At 36.5% G+C, this 24,545-nt stretch overlaps 1 protein-coding gene across 2 annotated transcripts in view; it reads left to right on the top strand.

Moving 5' to 3' along the window:
- Positions 1-24,545, top strand: part of LOC144960255 (multidrug resistance-associated protein 1-like) — an 83,948-nt gene that overhangs the window by 43,462 nt on the left and 15,941 nt on the right. For both annotated transcript variants that reach the window (XM_078893290.1, XM_078893289.1), the window contains exons 17-28: positions 593-719; positions 2,966-3,142; positions 3,888-4,055; positions 5,539-5,734; positions 6,795-6,927; positions 9,994-10,150; positions 11,117-11,348; positions 14,022-14,185; positions 15,145-15,291; positions 16,696-16,895; positions 21,698-21,821; positions 23,989-24,090. In XM_078893290.1, coding sequence (XP_078749416.1) covers positions 593-719; positions 2,966-3,142; positions 3,888-4,055; positions 5,539-5,734; positions 6,795-6,927; positions 9,994-10,150; positions 11,117-11,348; positions 14,022-14,185; positions 15,145-15,291; positions 16,696-16,895; positions 21,698-21,821; positions 23,989-24,090 — 1,927 coding nt within the window. The remainder of the gene's footprint in view (positions 1-592; positions 720-2,965; positions 3,143-3,887; positions 4,056-5,538; positions 5,735-6,794; positions 6,928-9,993; positions 10,151-11,116; positions 11,349-14,021; positions 14,186-15,144; positions 15,292-16,695; positions 16,896-21,697; positions 21,822-23,988; positions 24,091-24,545) is intronic.

The following is a 24,545-nucleotide window of genomic DNA, read 5'->3' as shown; positions in this document are numbered from 1 at the left end:
TATATATATATATATATATATATACATATATTCTTGTAAGGGTTTTGATTATCAGAAAAGATTAATTTCATTATTGGTAGAGCACTAGCCATTTGGGAAATGAACCTAAGACCAAAACCACTGGAAGCCCAGTATTTTTTCTTTTCTGAACCCCTTGTTCCCTCAGCATTGATTGGGTATCTTGGTCTGATAGATCGGATGGAAAGTACTTTCCGTCATATCTAAACCAAAGCAAGTCATTTATATACCCAATATCACGCTATAGAAATCGAAATGACATCCACCTCCATAGGGCTAAGAAGTACTACATGTTTCTTTTATTAATTGCATATATAAATACAGAGATAAAACAATATATATATATATATATATATATATTATATAATATATATATATATATATATATATATATATATATATATATATATATATATATGACCGAGTGATTAGGGTGGGAGTCCGCTTCAGGCACTTTTGCTTATTTGTTTCTCCTGGGCAAGATTAGGAACCCCCAATTTGCTCATTTGGGATAACATTGGTGATACCAGTTGACATCATGTATGTATATATATATTTATATTCTCCTTTACAGCGTTACAATGAAGGTTTCTCAAGGGAGTTTGACTGCTGTAGTGGGACAAGTAGGGAGTGGTAAATCTTCCTTGATGTCAGCGATTTTGGGTGAAATGGACAGACTGTCTGGAAAGGTTTCCCTTAGGGTAAAGTTAGCTTATACCAACGTCTACTTCTTTTCAAGTCTGACCACCAATGGACAGACTGTCTGGATAGGTTTCCCTTAGGGTAAAGTTAGCTTATACCAACGTCTACTTCTTTTCAGGTCTGACCACCAATGGACAGACTGTCTGGAACGGTTTCCCTTAGGGTAAAGTTAGCTTATACCAACGTCTACTTCTTTTCAAGTCTGACCACCAATGGACAGTCTGTCTGGAACGGTTTCCCTTAGGGTAAAGTTAGTTTATTCCAACGTCTACTTCTTTTAAGGTCTGACCATCAATGGACAGACTGTCTGGAACTGTTTCCCTTAGGGTAAAGTTAGTTTATACCATCGTCTACTTCTTTTCAGGTCTGACCACCAATGAACAGACTGTCTGGAACGGTTCCTTGGTAAAGTTAGCTTATACAACGTCTATTCTTTTCAGTCTGACACAATGGACAGTCTGTCTGGACGGTTTCTTAGGGTTAAGTTAGTTTATTCAAGTTACTTTTTTAGGTTGACACAATTGGCAATGTGTCATTGTGGAATGGGATATCTTAACGAGCAATATTTTGTTCAAAACCACATTGTTAAATTAAGTCTATTTTGCGGACGATATTACACTTACAGATAATGAATTGTTAATATGTGTTGTTGTTGTTGTTGTTGTTTTATTATTATTATTATTATTATTATTATTATTATTATTATTATTATTATTATTATTATTATTATTATTTTTTATTATTTTTTTTATATTTTTTTTTTTTTTATTTTTTTTATTTTTTTTTTTAATTATTCCTTTTGAGCCACGATATCATGATATTGTCCCAAGGCATTCCACGAAGAAATATAGATAACTCATCAAACAAGATGTTTGATGTCAACGGGAATCCCCCATGTTGTCCAAGTGAGCAAATTGGGGGTTCATAATCTTCCTCAAGGAAAAACACGAAAGTGCCTGAAGCGGTGCTCGAACCCGGGTTATCCGGATCACAGTGCAATGGCTTAACCACTCGGCCACTAATTATTATTATTATTATTATTATTATTATTATTATTATTATTATTATTATATTATTATTTATTATTATTATTATTATTATTATTATTATTTATTATTATTATTATTTTTATTATTATTATTATTATTATTATTATTATTATTATTATTATTTTGAAAAAAAAAACATGTATAAACATAATACAAGCAGAGAAAACAACGAAAAAGGTAAAGGGAAACAAGATTGGTAATTAAAACTTAAAGAAAAATGATTTCTTATTTCATCAGTTATCTCTCTTGAATAAATTTTTGTGTAAAATAAAATAACAATATTTTTTATCCTTATTGTTGTATGACATCTTTCATACACATGTGTTCACATCTTTATCATACACCGGTGCCTGTTCCCTGGTTTCTTTATTCGAATATTGTCTTACCTTTATCAAAATAATATCAGCCATTGTGAATTGCAATATGCGGCGACATGGCCTTGTGGTAAGACATTGGCTTTACCCTCGTGACAAATTCCCCATTTGGGATGAATAAAGGGAATTCAATTCACGTGTATTTATTTATTTATTTATTGAGTATTTATTTACTTATTCATGTATTAATTTAATTATTTATCTTTATATTAGCTAGTGTGGTGATTAGGTCTAGTGGTATGACACTCGTTTTCAGATTGGAAAAACCTGATTTTGAGCCTCGCTGGGGGTGCATAATTGAGTCTTTCAAAAAGGCTATTTACTCACAATCTCTCACCGTACTCAGTTGTAAAATGAGTATCTAGTAATTAGCAGGATAAAAGATTATTGTTATATCGCCTAACATGCCTCATATCTCATTTTACATGTTAAATGTTACTGTTGGTAGGGATCTCTTTTAAAGTACATTAATTCTATCTTTACCGGCCATTTTCCGGATTTTCCCCAAAACTTCAAACCCAACCTATACAAAATTTTTTTTTTTTTTCACTACAACACAAAATCTGTTAGTTCTTTCTATACATAGTATATTGTTCTGCTAAACGAGCTCTTCAACATAGTGTTAATATACTTTGAACTATAGCAAACATTTTTGTTCAAATATGATGATGTACAAACGAAATCAGAATGAGAAAAATGTTGGCTGCATCGTAAAAAAATGTGATGATTTTCCTATGGGTGGTAAGGACAGGGTTAAGCATAGGAAATGGATATTGCGTTTTGTAAAAGGCTCACATTTTTATCTCAATCTCCATTTTTCAGGGTACTGTTGCTTACGTCCCTCAACAAGCGTGGATTCAAAATGCTACTGTTCGTGACAACATCCTTTTTGGAAAACCGTACAACAAGAAGAGATACGAGCGAGTTATACAGGCCTGTGCTCTTGAAAAGGATTTGGATGTTCTTCCGGCTGGTGATCTAACAGAGATTGGAGAAAAGGTAACGAGGATTTGACGTACTTTGACTTATGCCTCTTGCCTCCTCCTGGCGGAGCATAGGGCCTCAATAGCACTCTTCCATCTTCTTCTGTCCTTGTCACAAAACTTTGCCTCACTCCAGGTAAGATTGGAGACGCACAAATCTTGGTGAAGGCTCCTCTTCCAATCAGTTTTGGGCGACCCCGTTTCCTTTGCCCTGTGGGTTCCATTCGAGAGCCTGCTTGGTTATATTACAGGGCTCTTTCCGCAGAGTATGGCCAACCCATCGCCATTTTCTGCGTCTGACCAGGACATCCATTTGTTCTTGGTTTGTTCTTGTCCAAAGATCAGCATTTGGTACTTTGTCAAACCATTTCAACCGGAGCATTTGACATCGATTGACAATAGTTTGTATCTTGATGTGGTCAAGGCTGTTTGCCAAGAGGTACAAACCCTTCTTCAGCACAACAATACACAAATTAACATTAAAAACAAATAAAAAAAAGTAAAATGCAAAATAACTTGTATCGTCTGTACTCATTTAGTACAGAGGATACACGCTATTTTGCATTTTACTTTATTTTATTTGTTTTCCATGTTAATTTGTGTATTTTTATGCTGACGAAGGGGTTGTACCCAAAACGTCCATAGTCTTTTTTGTTCCCATAAGACGCCTCTCCAATTTACACTCTTCGGTAAGTATCTTCACGAACACCGGCTTCCGGCAGCCCCTACCGTTTTCTACATTTACATTTTTCATTCTGCAGGGCATCAATCTAAGTGGTGGTCAGAATCAAAGGGTTAGTTTAGCAAGAGCAGTCTACAGTGGTGCGGATATATACCTCCTTGATGACCCTCTTAGCGCTGTCGATACGCATGTTGGAAGACACATCTTTAACAATGTCATCTCGCACAAAGGCATGCTAAAAGACAAGGTTTGTTTCTCTTCATTTAATAGTTAAGAAAAACATCCTTTAGAGCCATTGGTCGCATGGAGCAGGAGTTTTCTTCTCGGTTCCCGTAGCTTGAAAAGGACATTCTTCTTCTTCTTCCTTCAGCTTATCCCGCAGTTTTCAGGGTTGTCATAATGAATGCATCATCTCCATCCAGCCCCAGTTCTTTCATATCATCCTTTACCTTATCCCACCATTTAGTCTTTGGCCACCCTTTTTCCTATTTCCCGCTATTTGTAAGTACGATACTTTACTTCCCACGAACTCCCTCTCTCGTCTCTTTACACTCCGGAAAAGAACAGTAATAATTGCTTGTTATCTTTTGGATAGGATGCTAGTCTACCGCAAAGTATTTTCCGCTCACATCTCACGGACTCAGCTACCCACATGTGGTCATAAAAATCTCGACTGTACTGGGGATCGATCTTAGTCCCTTTGCATGTGAAGCATGTGCTCTGCCAACTGAGCTATCGGGACCATGGGAAAATCATATTTTTTAATAATGTCGTGTCGGTCATAAACCGTATTAACTACAGCATTTGTTATATTCCTAAAGATATTTAAAAGTGTGCGAGGAATAGTACCAGAAAACGGAAAATGGAAAGAAAGTAGAAAACGATTTACAAAGTGTTCTTGAGCAACAGCAACTCGTAAAATTTACGACGAGACCTTTCGCCTGTTAGCGATATTATTTTTTTGCGACAGAGCAACGCTGTTACAGCCAGCTACTCATTTTACACTTGAGTAAGGTGAGGGAATTTGAGTAAAGGCCATGTTTTCAAAGACTCAACTATTCGCCGAGCGAGGCTTGAACCTATGACCTTTCCGATTCAAAGAGAGTGCAATACCATAAAATCACATTATAGCCACTTATAAGTAAGTCTTATTTATCTCTCTCATTACCAGCCATTTTCAGGAGTTTCCCCAAACCTTCACACCCAACTAACACAAAAATATATCTTTATCACTCAAAACACAATAGCAGTAAATGTTCTTGCCATACATCATTTCTTTAGCATAACAGCTCGCAACACACTGTTCATTTTCTTTAAATGTCATGTTGTACAAGAGAAATTTGAATAAGATAAATGTTGGATGTATCGTAACGCATGTGACGATTTTCCTATCGGGAATGAGATTAGCGGAAGAGTAGCGTCCCTTGATAGGACGGCACCGGGGGAGAAGTTATTTGTAAACAACCAACTACAAGCCAAGCGCTCCAAATACAAACTTTATTACTCATATTTCTGTACAAAAAATGCATATCATAATCAACGTTATGCATTTTTGTACATAAATATGAATAATAAAGTTTGTATTTGGAGGCTTGGCTTGTAGTTGGTTTGTTTACAAATAACTTCTCCTCCGGTGACGTCCAATCAAGGGACGCTACTCCACCGCTAATCTCATTGCCTATAGTTCGTAAGGAAAGGATTAATCTCAAATTATTATTTTTTGGTTACAGACTCGACTTTTAGTGACTCACGGCGTCCATTGGTTACCAATGGTGGACAGCATTCTCGTGATGGAAGACGGGGCGGTGACAGAAAATGGAACTTACGAGAAATTAATGTGTAACAACGGGCCTTTTGCCCAGTTCATCAGGGTGTATTTGTGGAGATCAGAAAACGAGGAGGGCCTTTTAAATGATGACCCTGAAGGTATATTTTATTTTTTTTTAATTTTTTTTTTCGTGGAAAATGATTTATATTTTTTAGTTAGTTTTTTTAAATGTTTTTTTTTTTGTCTGTGTGTTTTTATTTAGGTGAAGAGGGAGAGGGGGGGGGGAGGTTCATTTGTTTGTTTCTTCTTTTTCGGGTTGGTTGGGATCATGAACGTTAAGTTGTTTTAGTTTTGTTTTTTTATTATTTATTTTTTTTACATTATCGTCACAATATACAGTTGTAATTATTTTCCAAGCCAATAAAACGCTATTTTTTGTCGAAAAGAGATGAATCTACACACTTTGTTTACAACAGTTCCAGGGTTCGAGTCAGGATAGCGGTGTGTCTTTGTCCCGGAAAAAAAAAGGTGATAGCGCCTAACTGGCGTCATGTCTCGTTCTACAGGTTACGTGTTGTTGTGGTAAGGGACACTTTGTAAAGTGATTTGAGCACATTTACTGGATATTGTGCTATATGAAAGTTCAAAAGCTCATGTTATAAGTAAAGATTTTCTTTGAATTTGTTGATCAAAAAGAGCAAATCGTTGCTCTACTGTAACGAATCGGACGATTTTCCTATAGATGGAACGAAGTTGACGTCATTTTGCTAATCGTTGCTATTGATTTTTGCCATCCATGTTTATATGTGATCCTCACTATAACCGTTCAAGGTAACACATAGTTTTGTGTTGGTCATTTATATTTCCGATGGCAATGTTGTGAGTGTCTTAGCTAAACGTACATCGTTTAGAGTTTTTAAGAAGAGGGATAAAGAAATGCGCACTAATAAAGAGACATTACAAACGGTAAGTTTGGCCTTTAAAAAAACTTGAGATTTTATATAGTGCAATATCCGATAAACGTGCTCAAATCTCTTTACAATGAGTCCTTGTCCAAAATAAAACCTTAACATGTTAGGCGTGATATGGCCCCTGCTACGCTTTATTACAATTTTTTTCTTTGCTGACAGAGACAAAGCTGTTAACGACCAGGTATTCATTTTTGCTCATTTTGAAAAAGAGAATCAATAATGACTAAAATTTTCCATGTCATTTCAGTTTTTGCCATGCAAGAAAAAGTACTTAGCGATCTAGAAACGTTTACGTCAGAGGGAATGAGTTCTGAAAATGAGAGTCAGTTAACAGTGAACCGTGCTGCCCAAAGGAAAAAAACGAAAACTCATAAAGCGATGTGAGTTTATGTAATATTTTTTAAAGACTGAAACTTTTTTTCACCATACTCACCATACTCTCTAACTAACCATGTTAAGAATGAGCTGAAGACTTCATACTATAGAATGTGAGTGGGTCCTAGTCTTTTGGCTTTCTGACTTAACCCTCTCCTTACCACCCATAGTAAAATCGTCACATTCGTTACGATACAACCGACAATTTTCTCATTCTGATGTCTCTTGTACATCATAAAATCTAAAGAAATGCTTTGATTACAGCTATAAATACTAAACACTGTCTTTTAGAGCTCATTTTGATGAACAACATTCTGTATAGAATGTACTTGTTACTTTTTTGTTTGAGTAAGAAAAGTCTATTTTTGTGTAGGGTGGGTGTGAATTTTCGTGGAACTCTAAAAATAGCCGACAAGGAGAGGGTTAAACCGATCAACTTTGATTATTCGGACTGAGACGCTTTGGCAGCTTATCTGATTGGTTGGGTGATTTAGTTCCACTCGTTGGTCCCCGATAGCTCATATGTGACCCTTCGCCTCGAAACGGTATTAAGTCGGGTTGGTTAAGATAGTGAAAACTGAATTTATAGCCTGAAATATCAGACTTGTCTTGAGTTTGTATGTTTTATTGAGGAGAATGGATAACATATTTTAGGGTGCTAATGCCAACAATTTTTATTTATTTTGACCAGTTTTAACATTAAATTCGGCTTTTAAGCACATAGTACGTTCCGACATAATACCGTTTTGAGACGATGGGTCACATATGGGAAAGCGAATAGAAAAATAAATAAATAAATAACTAAATAAACCAAAAGAAAAAATGAGCTTTTATATTGTGCTATAACAATTACACGTGCTCAAAGCGGTTTATAAGGGCCCCCTGGCCAACAGCAACACTTAACATGTAAGTCGAGACTATTAGGCGATACTACATTTTTTCGGACATAGGCACGCTGTTGACGTCCATGTACTCATCTTACACCTGAGTACGGTGAGAGAATGTGAGTAAAGTGTCTTATCCAAAGACTCATTTATGCGTCGAGCGAGGTTCGACCCCATTACCTTCCGATCCAAATGCGAGTGTCATACCACTAGACCACATAGCATTACACACACTATGCTGTAAAAGAGAAATGGAATAATATTATTGTTCCCTTATATACGAGTCACATCTACTCACTTTAATTTTTCTCTCGAAGTCAGAAGATTAGATAGATTGATATTGTAAAAGACGGATGATGCAATGAACGATATGAATGGAGAGTGGCATTTCTTTGTAATGGTAAACTTATTCTTCTCTTCTTCTATTCAATTCTTCTTTTCTTCTTCTTCTTTTTTCTCATCTTTATCTTCTTCGTCTCTCTTGCATTTGAAGAAGAAGAAGAAGAAGAAGAAGAAGAAGAAGAAGAAGAATCAATTGATAATTGAAATAAGAATCCCCTAGCAAATACTCATTTAGAGTTTGGCCGATCGATGGATCAAAGTTCTGAAGTTTACATGCCAGCTTTCAACATGTTTATTCAAAATGACTTCTAATGGTCTGATTCGGCCAAAAATACATAATGATAATATTATATGTAGCAATGATTATCCCGCACAAATCTTTGGGCCTCTTTTTCGCTCACGAAGTGCCCCAAATTCGCGACAAAATATGAGAGGAAACCGTTTCGTACATGCTATTTTAAAAATATAATTACGACGCTGTTTATAATTGAATATGACTGAAAGTTGGCAAACAGTTAGAAAAGAGGTCGTTTTAGATTATACCACGCGACTAAACTCGTCAATTACCAGAAGACCTGTTAAAATATATTTTTACTCTTTTTTGAAGTACAATATTTCTAAAACTACAAAGAGGAGAGATGTTGTCGCTCATAAGTTATTATCACATTTCTTCTATTTCTATTTCAAATCTCATTTGATTATGATAAGTACTTTTCCCGTATTCTCACAAAATATCAACCCAATTTGCTTTATCAATGAGTGAAAATATGGAGACGGCCATTTTGCTCCGCCATCGCGCGACACGAAAATGACGTGAGCGAAGCAAGGCTGCCATATGGCCAGACTTTAACCTGATCAAATTCGACTTCAAAAGTGGCCAAATAGAAAATCATATGGCTATCAATATTAAGACTGGCCCACTTAAAATGAACTAAATTTTAACAAACAGAAAATTGAATAGACTAGGATAAATGTCACTGAGACAAACATAGATGAATACGATGTAAAAAAAAAAATTAAAAAATATATATATTTGGCCACACATGTTGCCATCTGGCAACCTTGTTCGCGACGACAGATGACACAAATCCTCGCGCGATTTTTAAAAAAATAAGGTATTGTTTCATTGTTATGTCATAGGGATAGATTAACACACATTCTCTCTCTCTCTCTCTCTCTCTCTCTCTCTCTCTCTCTCTCTCTCTCTCTCAAATAAATACTAGAACTAACATAAGCCATGGTCTCACGGACTGATTGATAATAATTCAGCAGGCATTTTTGTGTCATTTGTATGGGTTGTAGCACAAGATTACACTTCGGAAAAGTTCCAAATGATCAATATTATGTATATTTTAAAACAAATTTATAGTTGACCCTAGCCATACAGCTCTAAAACTATACACGTTAGAACTCTTCTGATGTCTTCTTCATATTTTCTGATAATTTTGCCATAAAATTGCCAAGTTTTAATATCTAATTCCACGTATTAAGCGAGATACAGGCACAAAACCAGAATAAAACGCAGAAAAAGCGTCCATATTTTCCGTATTTTTTTCCATTTGTGAGTCATCCAAATAAATGACATCTTTGAAACTGCATAACTTTGTTATATATTAATGGATTTTAAAATCAAATTCAACTAGAGAAGGGCTTTAATTTAAGAGTAGTATTTCCTACAAAAATAGAAAACAAAAATTGTTATAGTCATTGCTAATAATATGGTGAGCAAAGCACGGATGTAGAACTCAGCGTCTTGATCCGCCGATCATGTAATTCGTGACTACAATGCTTTGATCGGTTAACCATCGATACCCTTTGTCTTTTTTTAAAACCAATTTTGTGCAGACGTAAAGAATCATCGTCATTAACGGACGATGGGCATTCGTCGCCTCCACTGGTGCATCCCCGGATGTGTGTGAATAAGGAGGACACTGAGAACGAGGAGACGAGACTAACAAGAAGAGGGAAACTCGTGGTCGTTGAAAAATTAGAGAGAGGAAAGGTAAAACAGTATAGAGGATGAGATTAGCGGAAGAGTAGCGTCCCTTGATTGGACATCACCCATAGTCCGTGAAGTCACCGGCGAGGATGAGAGTCGCATGCGAACAACCAACAGACGTTCTATCTCTAATAACTTTTCCGCCGGTGACGTCACAGACTATGGGTGACGTCCGATCAAGGGACGCTACTCTTCGCTAATCTCATTCCCTATAGGACATTTATTTTTGGAAAGTAGAGCTTTTATATAGCGCAATATCCACTAAGCGGTCTCAAAGCGTTTTACGAGGAGTTCTTGTCAACATTAACATTTAACGTGTAGAACATGGCTAGACGCCTGATAGCTGATTTCACATTTTTTTCGCGGGACAGAGACAACACTGTTAACGGCCAGCTAATAATTTGAAACCTGAAATAATACGGTGAGAGAATGTGAGTAAAAAGCTTTATACGAGAACTCAACTATGAGTCGAGCGAGGCTTGAATCCAGGACCTTCCGATCCGCAATGAGCGATTTACCACAAGATCATATAACCGCCCTTCATATAAGTTGCAGTTCTAGATATTTTTTTTCTATTTTTTTTTTTTGACATGATGATGATGTGATTTTGACGATCGGGAATTAATTGAAGAACGAGTTTTTTTTTTTTTTTTTTTTTTTTGGGGGGGGGGGGGAAATTATTTTAATATTGTCATGATGTTTTTATCACCGCATATTTCAACGTGGTGGGAAGTCTTAGCCCATTCCTTGCCAACTATAGGAAAATCGTCACATTCTTTATGTTAAAATCAGCACTTTTTTCAATCTGATTTTTTTTGTTTATTACAATATTTCAAGGCATTTATTTATTCTAGTCATGAGAACTTGACGCTGTGTTTTACAGTTTGTTTTGACGAACCCATTTTTTCTAACATATACATATTCCATTTGAGTTTCGGTTACATAATTTCATGGCATTTCCTTACACAGGTAAAGCCAGCTGTATTCGGGGCTTACGTGAAGGCTGCCGGTAGAGCTCCCTTTCTGATGTCCTTCCTGCTGATGTGTGTGTATCAAGCGTTCTCAGCCATGGCGTACTTTTGGCTGGCCCACTGGACCACCGATGCCACTCTGAACAATTCGACGATGACGGGGACAGAGAAGTTTAAGGATCGAAACGATTACTTTCTTACAGTTTTTGGGCTTTATGGAGTGGCGCAAAGTAAGGATGTGAACATCATCATCATCATCATCATCATCATCATCAATCATCTCAATCATCATCATCATCATCATCATCATTTCATCATCATCATCATCATCATCATCATCATCATCATCATCATATCACATCGTCATCGTCATCGCCGTCCGTCATCATCATCATCATCATCACATAATCATCTCATCATCATCATCATCATCATCATCATCATCATCATCATCATCATCATCATCACCATCATCATCATCATCATCATCATCATCATCATCATCATCATCATCATCACCATCATCATCATCATCATCATCATCATCATCATCATCATCATCATCATCATCATTATCATCATCGTCATCGTCGTCGTCATCATCATCATCATCATCATCATCATTATCATCATCATCATCATCATCATCATCATCATCATCATCATCATCATATTCATCAGCATCATCATCATATTCATCATCATCATCATCATCATCATCATCATCATCGTCCTCGTCGCAACCAACATTATCGTAAACATCACCATCATCATCAGTATAATGAACAACGAAATTAATTGTATATCTGACAACTGCTTTAAATCAATGCTGTTTAATTATACATCCCATGCATATGAAAAATCGTCCGATTCCCCTATCAACCAGAAGATTTTAGACCAAAAATCATGGAATCTGTGACACACCTTCACACGTGCTCGGACAAGCATGGTTGTTTGTTTATAAACAATAACGTGAATGAAATCGACCCCTCTCTGATCATTGCTATTGTTTTTATATCACAAAATGGGTGACTAGTTATCACACCCTTTTTTCGACCATATTATTGACTTTTAAATTTACACATATTATTCTTTCTTGGGTCTATAGAACAGTTGGTATTTTAATTAGACATATATCACCGATAGTAAAACCTATGTTAACCAATCATTGCCATTGTTTACAGCACAACGACTGTCCGAGAGGCGTGATTATCTAGGTGTATATTATAGAATAGAATGAAGTTGCCATTTGTCCATTATGAGTAATAGGATTCAACAGTCGTAACGTCACTTCCTTCCTAATGACGCATGGTAACTTAGCAACACTGGCTCTAAACTATCGGAACAATGGCGGACGCCCGTATGAAATATTTCTCCGGCGAGCATAAAGGGTATCCAGAGGGAAAAAACACACATACGTTTGATCATGTTTTGACTTTAACACATTCTGATCCCAAGGCATATGAAAAGTTCTAGCCAGCATGAAGAATAAAAAGTAACGATTTTCTTTGTTTAGAACCAAGATGGCCGCCGTTGCCATGCGGCGTGACATCAGACTATTGAATCGTATTCTCACTAAACTGTATTATCCAGACTATAACATTTCATTTTGTGTTGACCTCGTCCCTTAAACTTTCGGATGGCAATGTTGTGAGTTTTTTTAGTCGATGGCATACTATCTATAGAGAGTATGCGCTTGGCTAAGGAGCTCACAACATTGCCATCCGGAAGTAGAACGGACCAACACACAAAACTTTGTGTAACCATGATCGTTTATAGTCAGGTTAATACAGTTCAGTGAGAATTACTCATAAACGCGGACGGCAAAAACAACAAATAAACTACAAAGACCTGAGTGACGTCAACTTCAAACTATCTTATACTAAGGTGAACAAATATTTAGTTCAATCAAATTGCGGTTAAGAGAAGGGAGAGCTCTTGGTAACTACGTTACCCTCCACACTCTTTGGTTATACTCATATTCAAACTGATACTAATGAATTAGAAGCGATCCGAAGATTGTAAAACGTATTAAAAATGAATAAAATAACTTCACATCAAAACCAAACACGGACTATTTCTGGCTCAAAAATACGTAATTGCTGAATAATGATTTGAAGGTTTTGAAATAATAAAAAAGTTATTCAATGATGGCAAAATATTTTTGCGCATTTTATCGGTGTGAAATAAGGTGTAAGAGACAACTGATTGGTAATTATAAATAATCTTTTGGTGAGCATGAATACAAATCCAACGTTTTAAGTTTTGGATCAATTTGCCATTCAAGCAGTTGGAAAAAGATACAAATTATGGTGAATAGAATTACTAATACCATACCAATTGGTTAAAAAAATATCTAATAATCTTACTTGAGGGGATGGAATAAGCGTATTCTTTCATTTCATTGCATTCACTAACCTCATTTTACTTTTATCGTGAAATAACAGATACTCGAAAGTTCCTTGTGTTATTGGGCACGATAAAATTACTGGTTTTACAAATACAAAGAGATAATATATTGTTTAATAGGTTTAATTATTAATTAACAATAAATGCAATCTTTAGAAAAGAAAAAAAATTCCCCCCCCCCTTCTCTCTCTCTCTCTCTCTCTCTATCTCTCTCTCTCTATCTCTCTCAACTTCTCTCTTACTCTCCCTCTCTAGAATTCTTAAATAACCGAGTTCAATCACTCGCCGCTGCGCTGTGTGGCCTTGAGCAAGATACCTCGCTCTATCTCAATTTTGCGGCGCTGCGAAGCGGCTGGCGCCTGTGTAATCTTAGTCATCCCCTAGAATTAACCCTAGAGACAAATTTCCCCTCAGGGTTGAATAAAGGGAATTTTATTTTATTTCATTTAGTATTAGTAAGGTCCCTTTACTGTTACCACACAATATATTTTCAGTGATCGTTCTTGTCATACAGACGCTTCTGTACTGGGTCCGAGTGGTCACTGCTGCCAAAAAGCTCCACTTGTCCATGCTGAAGTGTGTCCTTCGATCTCCGATGTCATTCTTCGACACTACACCGATTGGGAGGATCATAAATCGCTTCTCAAGGGATATTGAGGTAGGGCGATGTCTACATATATATATATATATATATATATATATATATATATATATATATATATATATATATATATATATATATATATATATATATAGAATGCAAATTGTCACTCACATTTTTTGTGGCCGAGACTATTCGTTTCTGTGTCTTATACGTCTTCAGTCGGCGTAATCCATAGTTATGTCCGTAGAAAAGTTCTTACTCCAAACTAATCCATAGTAATGTCCGAAGAAAAGTTATTACTCTATATTAGCTCTAACCATCATTATCGAGCACTTTCGTACCTACGAGTACCCACCAACACTCATAAATATATATATATATATATATATATATATATATATATATATATATATATATATATATATATATAGGTCTGACATCCGAACCCGCTGAACATTATTGTAATGGACAATATTTTGTGTCCTTTTTCTTTTATATGTCAATATACAACAATGAGGGAATAAGGTTACGTCATCAGACCTGTGCATAAGTGCACGTCGAGGTAGTTTTATTATATATTCATAAGACTCTTCCTCCTTCTCCTCCTCCTCCTCTTTCTCCTCCTCCTCATTTCCTTAATCATTATCCACTTCGACATTCTCCTTCTCCTCCTCGTGCATTTATCTCTTTTTTCCTCTCCCTGTTCCATCTCAGTCAATACGACCATCATCATCATTATCATCATCATCATCATCATCATCATCATCATCATCATCATCATCATCATCATCATCATCATCATCATCATCACCATCATTATCATTATCATCATCATCATCATCATCATCATCATCATCATCATCATCATCATTATCATCATCATTCTCATCATCATCGTCATATTCTCATCCTCATCCTAATCTTCACCATTGTCATTAACAACAACAACAACAACAACAAAACAACAACACGTTTTCTAAAAATCTTATTAACTTAAAATCAATTCATCCCAGGTCGTTGACAACTCCCTTCCTATTATAATCCGAGATGGATTCAACATTTTGTCACTTGTCGCATCTACAGTGATTGTCATCAGCATCAACACGCCCCTCTTTCTTTCTCTGATGGTGCCCATTTTGGCCGTATATTTGTGTGTACAGGTGGGTTTTTCCCCCGTAGCCATCGTTAACTGATAGCCCAACATTGACCAAAACATGACGTCAAAAGACCAGTCTTTTGCCACAAAAGAAAACAAATCGCGAGTTGTATTCAATAGTTCATCCAATGAAACCACTTGTTTCCATGATCACTACATTATACTAACGACAACTCACTAGGCGGTTCAATAACCAAATAATGACGTCAAAAGACCAGTCCTTTTGGGTTTCAGTGTTAGGCTATAAAATAACGATGGCTACGTTAATCCCCATGTTTGTCTTTGAATATAGATAGAATGACGTTGACGCCACTCAGGTATTTGTTATTGTTTATTGCCAAACAACGGTGTTTTTTTTCCCTTAGCCACTTAACTGCATTATTCAGACTTTTATAAAAGTTAAACATAGCTTTGAGTGTTAGTCCGTTTTACAGTCACTCGGCCCTTTATTATTGTTTTTAGCCAGTCATTTTATGAGTAGTTCTCTTCACATTGTATTTATCAGACAATAAACACTTAAGGTTACATATTTTGTGTTATGTATGAACGTCATATTGTAGACATCGCACACTTAATCTAGCCTGACACTAAAACCATACTCACCGTAAACTTAAAACTGGACACTGACTCACCAAAAAAAATGACGTCAAAAGACAAGTCTTTGGCCGCAAAAGAAAACGAGTATTGAGTTGTATTCAAAGATCAACCAATGGAATCACTTGTTTCATTGAGCACTACTACCGACAACTCAATAGACGCTCCACAAATCTTAAAAATGACGTCAAACTGTGAGTCTTAGAGTGTTCTAGTGTCATGCCGTAGCCATTGCGAACTTATGATCTTACACATTTAAATTTTTGGACATTTTACCTTTTGATTGGGCTCCACAAGAATTTGTAAATTTCGACATCACGCCAGTTGAAGAGAATGGAGTCAGTGACTTGACCTCCCAACCTCTCCCACTTCAGTGAGTCAATTTCAGGGGGTGCTGCTGTGGCTATAAATAGAGCGGCTATGTGGTCTTGTGACCTGACGCTCGCTTTCAGATCGGAAGGTCCTAGGTTCGCGCACGGTTAAGTCCATGGAAAAGGCTCTTCATTCACAATATCTCACCTTATTCATGTGTAAAATAACAGCATTCTATATGTCCAACACAATATTGTAATATCGCCTAACAGGCATCATGTCGCGTCCTAAACGTTAAATGTTGGTGTTGGCCAGGGACCACTTATAAAGCACTTTGATCACGTTTAGTGGATATTGAGCAATATACACGCTCAGTCTCAGGCTATTTTTAAATCCCAATTTCAACATTTTACTCATCCTGACTTAATACCTTTTTAATAATGCAAGGGTTGACCTAATATGGACATTTTATGATAATCTACCCTTTTCTATGCTCCACAAGAACGTGTACATTTCGACCTCACGTCAGTTGAAGAGAATGGAATCGGTGACACGATCTCCCATCTACTCCCACTTCAGTGAGTCGATCACAGGCGGTGCCGTCATCAGGGCCTATGGAGTCACAGACAGGTTTGTGGGCATCTCGCACCGAATGATTGACAGGAATCAAGCTTTCTTCTATGCCGCCCTGGCAGCAAATAGGTATGTGTTATTGTAATGATGATTATACTACTACTACTACTACTACTACTACTACTACTACTACTACTACTACTACTACTACTACTACTACTACTACTACTACTACTACACTACTACTATACTACTACTATACTACTACTAACTACTACTACTACTATACTACTACTACTACATACTACTACACTACTACTACTACTACGACTACTACTACTACTACTACTACTACTACTACTACTACTACTACTACTACTACTACTACTACTACTACTACTACTTACTACTACTACTACTACTACTACTACTACTACTACTACTACTACTACTATTACTACAATACTATTATACTACTACTATACTACGACTACTACTACTACTACTACTACTACTACTACTACTACTACTACTACTACTACTTCTACTACTACTACAACTACTATACTACTACTACTACTACTACTACACTACTATACTACTACTACTACTACTACTACTACTACTACTACTACTACTACTACTACTACTACTACTATGACTACTACTACTACTACTACTACTACTACTACTACTACTACTACTACTACTACTAATAATAATAATAATAATAATAATAATAATAATAATAATAATAATAATAATAATAGTAATAATTGTATTGTTCATAAATATGGCAGTTGGTCATTAAGTCGCACCTGTTATAACGTTATATGATAACTATAACATTGAACAGATATTTCACTTCTACTTATTTTCTCTCTCTCTCTCTCTCTCTCTCTCTCTCTCTCTCTCTCTCTCTCTCTCTCTCTGTGTGTGTGTGTCTTCCTCTATGTCTTTTACGCGTGTGATATGCACAAAATAAACACATATTAATAATTTGAACAAGTCCCGTGTTTGAAAGGTGCCTGACAAAGAAAAAAACGACCCAGACGATAGCCGCACTGCAGCGCTGCAAAGAGCGAGTTGACTTGCTCAAGGCCACACAGCCTAGCGTCGGGTGATCGAATTCGGTACATTTCGGGTACGAAGCAAAGCCCGTAGTGCCGAGCCACGTTGCCTCCTCAGACAATTTGAATGCCGGGCAGACATCCTACCATTACATACCTGAAGCTCCCGATAGTTGGGACAATGTTAATACCTATAATCTTCATATTAATACTGTGGTGTAAAGGTAGCACCTCTGACTGGTAATCAGAAGTTCTGAGATTTGAGTCCCAGTGGAGGTAGACTGGGTTTTTTTTTCGGATGTTTTTCTTTTCTTCTTGTATATTTCTTAGAAAAGAAATGAAGAAATTTTAGAAATGGCAAACAGAAAAAGATCACTGATAACAAAAATCATCAAACGCCAAATTGAATTTTTAGGACACATTATCCGCCACCCTGGTTTAGAAGTACTTGCCTTGACTGGAAAGATGAATGGAAAAAGAATAAGAGGAAGACAAAGAATAACTTATTTGAAAGGGATAAGAACTTGGACAGATGAAGCTGAGAAAGGTGGCGCTGCTTTAATAGAATTGGCAAAAGATAGATCAGCTTGGCGGAAGATGACCTCCGACGTCTGCTTCAGATATGGAACTACATGATGATGATGATGATGATGATGATATTTCTTTATTGCTTTGCCTGGCACTTTTAATACACGCTTGTTCAGATCCTTATTATACATAGGTACTGCTCCTTTTTTTTCTTATTCTGATATGTGGAACATTAAACTGTGTAATTATCAATAATCATAATTGAGCTTTTATATAGTGCAATATCCACTTAACGTGTTTGAAGCACTTTACAAGGGGTCGCTGGCCAAAAACAACATTAAAATTGTAGGACGGGACGCCTGTAATAGGATATTATATTCTTTTTCGGACATTGAAAACGGTGTTATGACCAGGTATTCCTTTTATACCTGAGTACGGAGAATAATTGTGAGCAAAACCTTTTCCAAGGACTCGACAATACGTCGAGTGAGGCTTGAATTCTGGACCTTCCGATTCAAAAGCGAGTCTCATACTACAGGAACACATTGCTTCATTTTAATCCTTTTTTATGTTTCCATACGGCTATGGGCCCGAAAAATAATCTTTCTGTTGTTTAAACTAACGGTGTCAGTTCAGATGTCAAGCTCCTTAGTTCTTATATACGTGTAAACTAATCTACGATTTGAAGTTCAGATCTAAAGTTACCTATTTCTTATAATTGTGCAAACTAATATACGATTTGAAGTTCGGATGTAAAGTTACCTATTTCTTATAATTGTGCAAACTAATATACGATTTGAAGTTCAGATGTTAAGCTTCCTATTTATCATGTACGTGCAAACTAGTATACGATGTTAAGTTCTGATGATAATCCCACTATGTCATATAAACGTATACATTCATATATGGTTTGCAGTTCAGATGTTAAGCTCCTAATTTCTTTTATACATGAAAACGAATATAGGATTTGAAGTCCAGATGTTAAGCTCCTAATTTCTTTTATACATGAAAACGAATATAGGATTTGAAGTCCAGATGATAAGCTCACGATGTCTTACATAAGTGAAACTAATATGCAATTCCAATGTATCACAGTTATTTAACCCTACAGCTGTCTGTAAAGAAATGCCTTCTAGGTAACAAAGGGAGATAGTTGTCCTACCCACCAAGGTCTCGGGTAGAATCAAACCCATATAATTAAATGATTTATGAGTGTAGGATGGGTGTTGGAATAGGGACTCCCTTGTTTTCGCCGTGGGTGGTGTATACTATGAAGGCAATGAAAGAACGGAGGGTTATCATGTTCCATCAGTGTTAAGACACCCTCATCAATCTTATGCATCAACAGAGATACCGTTAGATACCCTGTCCTATGTTTCGGCTTGGGTCGATGTTCAACTGGCAGTCTGCGATTTGAGGTCGAAGAAGAACGACCTGTACAGCCTGTGTGTTGGCTGGAATTCTGTTTGGCTATGTTGAAGCCACAGTGAAAAGGGCCCAAAGTGGCCAGTATTTTATGTCGCACCCGAATATGGGCTCTCAGGCGATATGTGTTGGGCCTGTGTGTTGGCCAGCATTATGTTTTAGGCTGTATTGTAGCCGAAGTGGGCCTAATATGGCCAGTATTTTGTATATCGTACCCGGTTATGGGCTCTAAGCGATATTGTGTTTTTTTAATTTGTGCTCGGTGAGAATATATAAAATTTATAATATTGTTTTGATGTGCTGAGTAATCATCAAGTGATTAAGTGATTAATATCGTAAAATTATTTCACTTATCTTAAAGTTTAAAATAATATACAGTTTTATTGTTTTAGTGAATAATTCATTCATTGAGTTTAATTGTGTTGAAATTGAGAACGTGACCTCGGTTAAATGAATTATTTTTAAGTAAATACTAATTGATCACTTACGCTATCATTGTGTCTATGTTAATTTCATTTTTACTAATATATCTATCTATATATATATATATATATATATATTATATATATATATATATATATATATCTTCTAATATAGTGAAGAGCTGACGGGGCTAGGACATAGCGCCCGGTAAATGCGTTTGCATCTTTGAACTTTGTAATTTTGACGGGGCTAGGACATAGCGCCCGGTAAATGTGTTTTGAACCCTTTTGAACAATATAATTTTTGAGAAATATGAACAAAATACAATGTAACGTTGTAAAGATGAGGAAGTAACACTCGATCTATGTGTTTTATTAGGAACAATTTTGGATTTGAACAGGCTGGAACACGCACCCTGTGTGAACAATTTTGTTGATTAATTTTATTCTCCTTTCGGAATATGAACAGTTTATTTTGACCCTATATGTAATTAATAATTTCATTATTAGTGGGAATTAATGGAACGGTTGGAACCTGGGTGAAGTATAGTTTATTTTGGTTAAAACTTACATGAATTTTATATTGCATTATTACTTTTTACTTGTATGTACTTTTGATTTTTCCTGTCAATATATGCAATGTTATTCTCTTTTGCTCAATAACTATGAGCTGTTCCCCTTTCTTTTACTTTAAATAAATAATAATGGCTCTCTTGTCAGATACGGTGTTCTGTTGGTGATTGTAACGTCCACGTCTACCTCTCCACACTTTAAGGTCATAAGCGGCCTTCGCATCCATTGCGAGTTGCAAACGCACCTTGTGACACTGTCATGGCCGATTTCAAGTCGACTTACTGTATGACTGTTGTCAGGATTTAACTCAAATACATCACTTTCAGTAAGAGTTCTTCGTGTTTCATTCATCGTGTTTTATTGATTGATGGGAAATCTGAAACGTCCACAGGTTTTTGTCTTCTTCTAATAAATTGAAGAATATAATTCAAAGCTATTCGTTATTTTTGCCCGTTTAATTTAAACAACGTTACAGGAAAGATATAAGGTAAAAAGAGTAAAGGTACACCAAGAAAAAACATATTTGAATATTTTGAACAGCTGGGTGACAAAGAAAGAGAAGAGTAATATTAGTCTTCTGGGGTTATCTGATCAGAGAGATGAATGGCGTACCATGGTCACCGATGTCTGGCACAGACTTGGCACTTGTTCATTTTCTTTAAATGTTATGGTGCACAAAAAGAAGAAGAAGAAGAAGAAGAAGAAGAAGAAGAAGAAGAAGAAGAAGAAGAAGAAGAAGAAGAAGAAGAAGAAGAAGAAGAAGAAGAAGGAGGAGGAGGGGAAGAAGAAGAAGAAGAAGAAGAAGAAGAAGAAGAAGAAGAAGAAGAAGAAGAAGAAGAAGAAGAAGAAGAAGAAGAACAGTAAATTTATTCATAAAATTACTTAATACTTTACTTGTTTCAATATCTCACAGATGGCTGGTCATCACTTTGAATGTTTTGTCCAATATTGGTGTATTTGCTTCAGCTCTCTTTGCTGTGATGACGCCAGGAACAAACGGTGCCACCATTGGATTATCGGTGACATATGCTTTAGAGGTATGTGTGCTGTTGGTTTTTGTTTGTATGTATTTTAACTCTCTCCTTACTGACCAGTGTGGAGGACAACTGGAGAGAAACGTGGAACAGGGAAACACCAAAAGGAGGAAACATCATTAAAGATCCAACCAAAAGAGTATCTGCATTCAATAACGCCAAGAAATACTGGATTTCCTCAAGCCGCCTCTTAAATGGACATGGCAGAACTGCATCAAATATGTGCAGATGGAAACTTGGAAACAGTGATACTTGCCAGAAATGTCAGGCAGCCCCAGAGACCAGCGATCACATCGTCCTCCACTGTCCAGTCACTAAACTTGAAAGTGGTTACGAAACCGTCCTTAGGGCGGATGAAGATTTAAGAAGCTGGGTTGACGAAATACATTTGGAGGTGTAGCCATACGCTACTACTACTACTACTACTACTACTACTACTACTACTACTACTACTACTACTACTACTACTACTACTACTACTATTACTGATCAATTTCAGAATTTTACCAAAATGGCAGGACTACCCAGCAGAAAAAATATTTAAAAAAACTAAAACAAGCTTTCAACAAGAAAACGTTATGTTATTAGTAATTAAACAAAGATAGTTCTTCAAAGTTTGTGATGTACAAAATCAAGCTGAATAAAAAAAATTTTATACTGTGTCGTAACAAATGTGACGATTTTGCTGTAGGTGGAAAGGAGAGGGTTAATGAGCTTTTATATCCGATGAACGTGCTCAAAAAGCTTTAAAAGGGGTCACTGGTCAACCGAAACACTCAACATGTAGGACGGGCCATGGCGCCTGTTAGGCAATATTACATTTATTTTTGTCGTCGTCCGGAATTCTAAAATGCAAGCGTATAATAATCGTATAAAATTCAATACATATGACATAAACATTCAAGCTGCGAGCATTGTTCGGATACACAAATCTTAACATTTGTAGTGATAATAAGCTGCTAGAAGCTGTGGACTGTAAAAAGTAATAAACAAAAATGAATATAACGGATTTTTTAAAAAACGGACAAAATACCCAATTTCAAACGTTTCGGGCTCAAAACCCATGTTAAGCCAACAACAACAAAAAAAAAAACAAAAACAAAAACAAACAAAAAGAATAAAGACATAAAACCTTTATTAAATCACAGATTGATCGGTGTCTCTGACCAAAAAAAAAAATTGAAAAAAGCAAAAGAAACAAATGATATCTCCTAACAGGCGACATGTCTTGTTCTATATGTTACGTGTTGTTGTTGGTCAAGGACTCCCTTATAAAGCGTTTAGAGCACGGTTAGTGGATATTGACCCATATAAATCCTCTATATTTTGTTTATTTAAGGTCGTGTTTAACTCTCTCCTTACCGATCATTTTCAGTATTGTTCTCGAAGTGAAAATAAATAAGAACATATAGACCATTTTGTGCAACAAAAACAGCTTTCCAATACAGTCTGTTAAGCGATATTACATTATAATTTTTTCCGACAGGGACAAAGCTTTCAACGGCCAGGTACTCATTTACACCTGACTACGGTGGGAGAATATGAGTAAAATACCTTTTCCAAGAACTCGAGGCTCGAACCCAATCCCAGGATCCTCCGATCCGAAAGTAGTAGTAGTAGTAGTAGTAGTAGTAGTAGTAGTAGTAGTAGTAGTAGTAGTAGTAGTAGTAGTAGTAGTCCCGGACCTGGGCCAAGTTTTGAGGCTGTCAAGATCTTGTTACTTTAGTACGGACAGCACTGCAATATTTCTTATTCCTTAATGGAATAAATCGGCCTCATCTGAATCCAGAAATTTCTGATATGCTGAGATCCTGGTCAGAATAAACTATCTTTATCTTTTTTTGCGGCTACGTGGTCTAGTGGTATGACACTCGCTTTCGGATTGGAAGGTCCTGGATTCGAGCCTCACGCTCGGTGCATTGTTGAGTCCTTGGAAAGGGCTCTTTACTCACATTCTCTCACCTTACTCAGGTGTAAAATGAATACCTGGTCATAAACGGCGGTGGCTTTGTCCCAAAAATGTTAATATTGCCTTCCAGGCGGCATATTCCGTCCTACATGTTAATTGTTGCTGTTGACCAGTGACCCTTGTAAAGCGATTTGAGGACATTTAGTGGATATTGCGTTTTACAAATCTTATTTTTTTAAAACACATTCATTATATTTGCAGGCATCTGGGAGCCTAAGTTGGATGGTGAAGCAGTTGAGTGACTTTGAGACTAACATTGTGTCTGTAGAAAGGATCAAGGAATACTCCGAGTTGTCTCCAGAGGTACGGATATGAAAACAACAAAACAATTGAGCTTTCATAAAGTACAATGTCTACTATATGTGCTCCACGCGCTTTACAAGGGGACCAACAGCAATGACATGTAGGTCAGAACATGGCAACTGTCGGCCAGGTATTCATTTTAAACCTGTGCACGGTGAGAGAAAGTGAGTAAAGGGCATTTTCCAAGGACTCAACTATGCGCCGAGAGTCGGGTTGTGCTTGAATGGTACGGTCTGTTGTGACTGAATAGCCGGTTTGTGAGTTTCTGTTGGATGTCTTGAAGCAGTTGAGTGATTTTAAACCAATATTGTGTCCGTAGAAAGGATCAAGGAATACTCCGAGTTTTCTTCAGAGGTACAGATGTGAAAAAAAAAATCAAATAAAAAACAATTGAGCTTTCATGAAGCACAATGTCTACTAAACGTGCTCAAAGCGCTTTGCAAGGGGTCTCTGAC

Source organism: Berghia stephanieae, chromosome 15 (genome assembly GCF_034508935.2).
Source record: "Berghia stephanieae isolate SIO BIC M18660-M18661 chromosome 15, UCSD_Bste_1.3, whole genome shotgun sequence".
Taxonomy (NCBI): domain Eukaryota; kingdom Metazoa; phylum Mollusca; class Gastropoda; order Nudibranchia; family Aeolidiidae; genus Berghia; species Berghia stephanieae.
The sequence above is the reverse complement of the archived record's forward strand: the minus strand, read 5'-3'. Positions and strand labels throughout refer to the sequence as shown.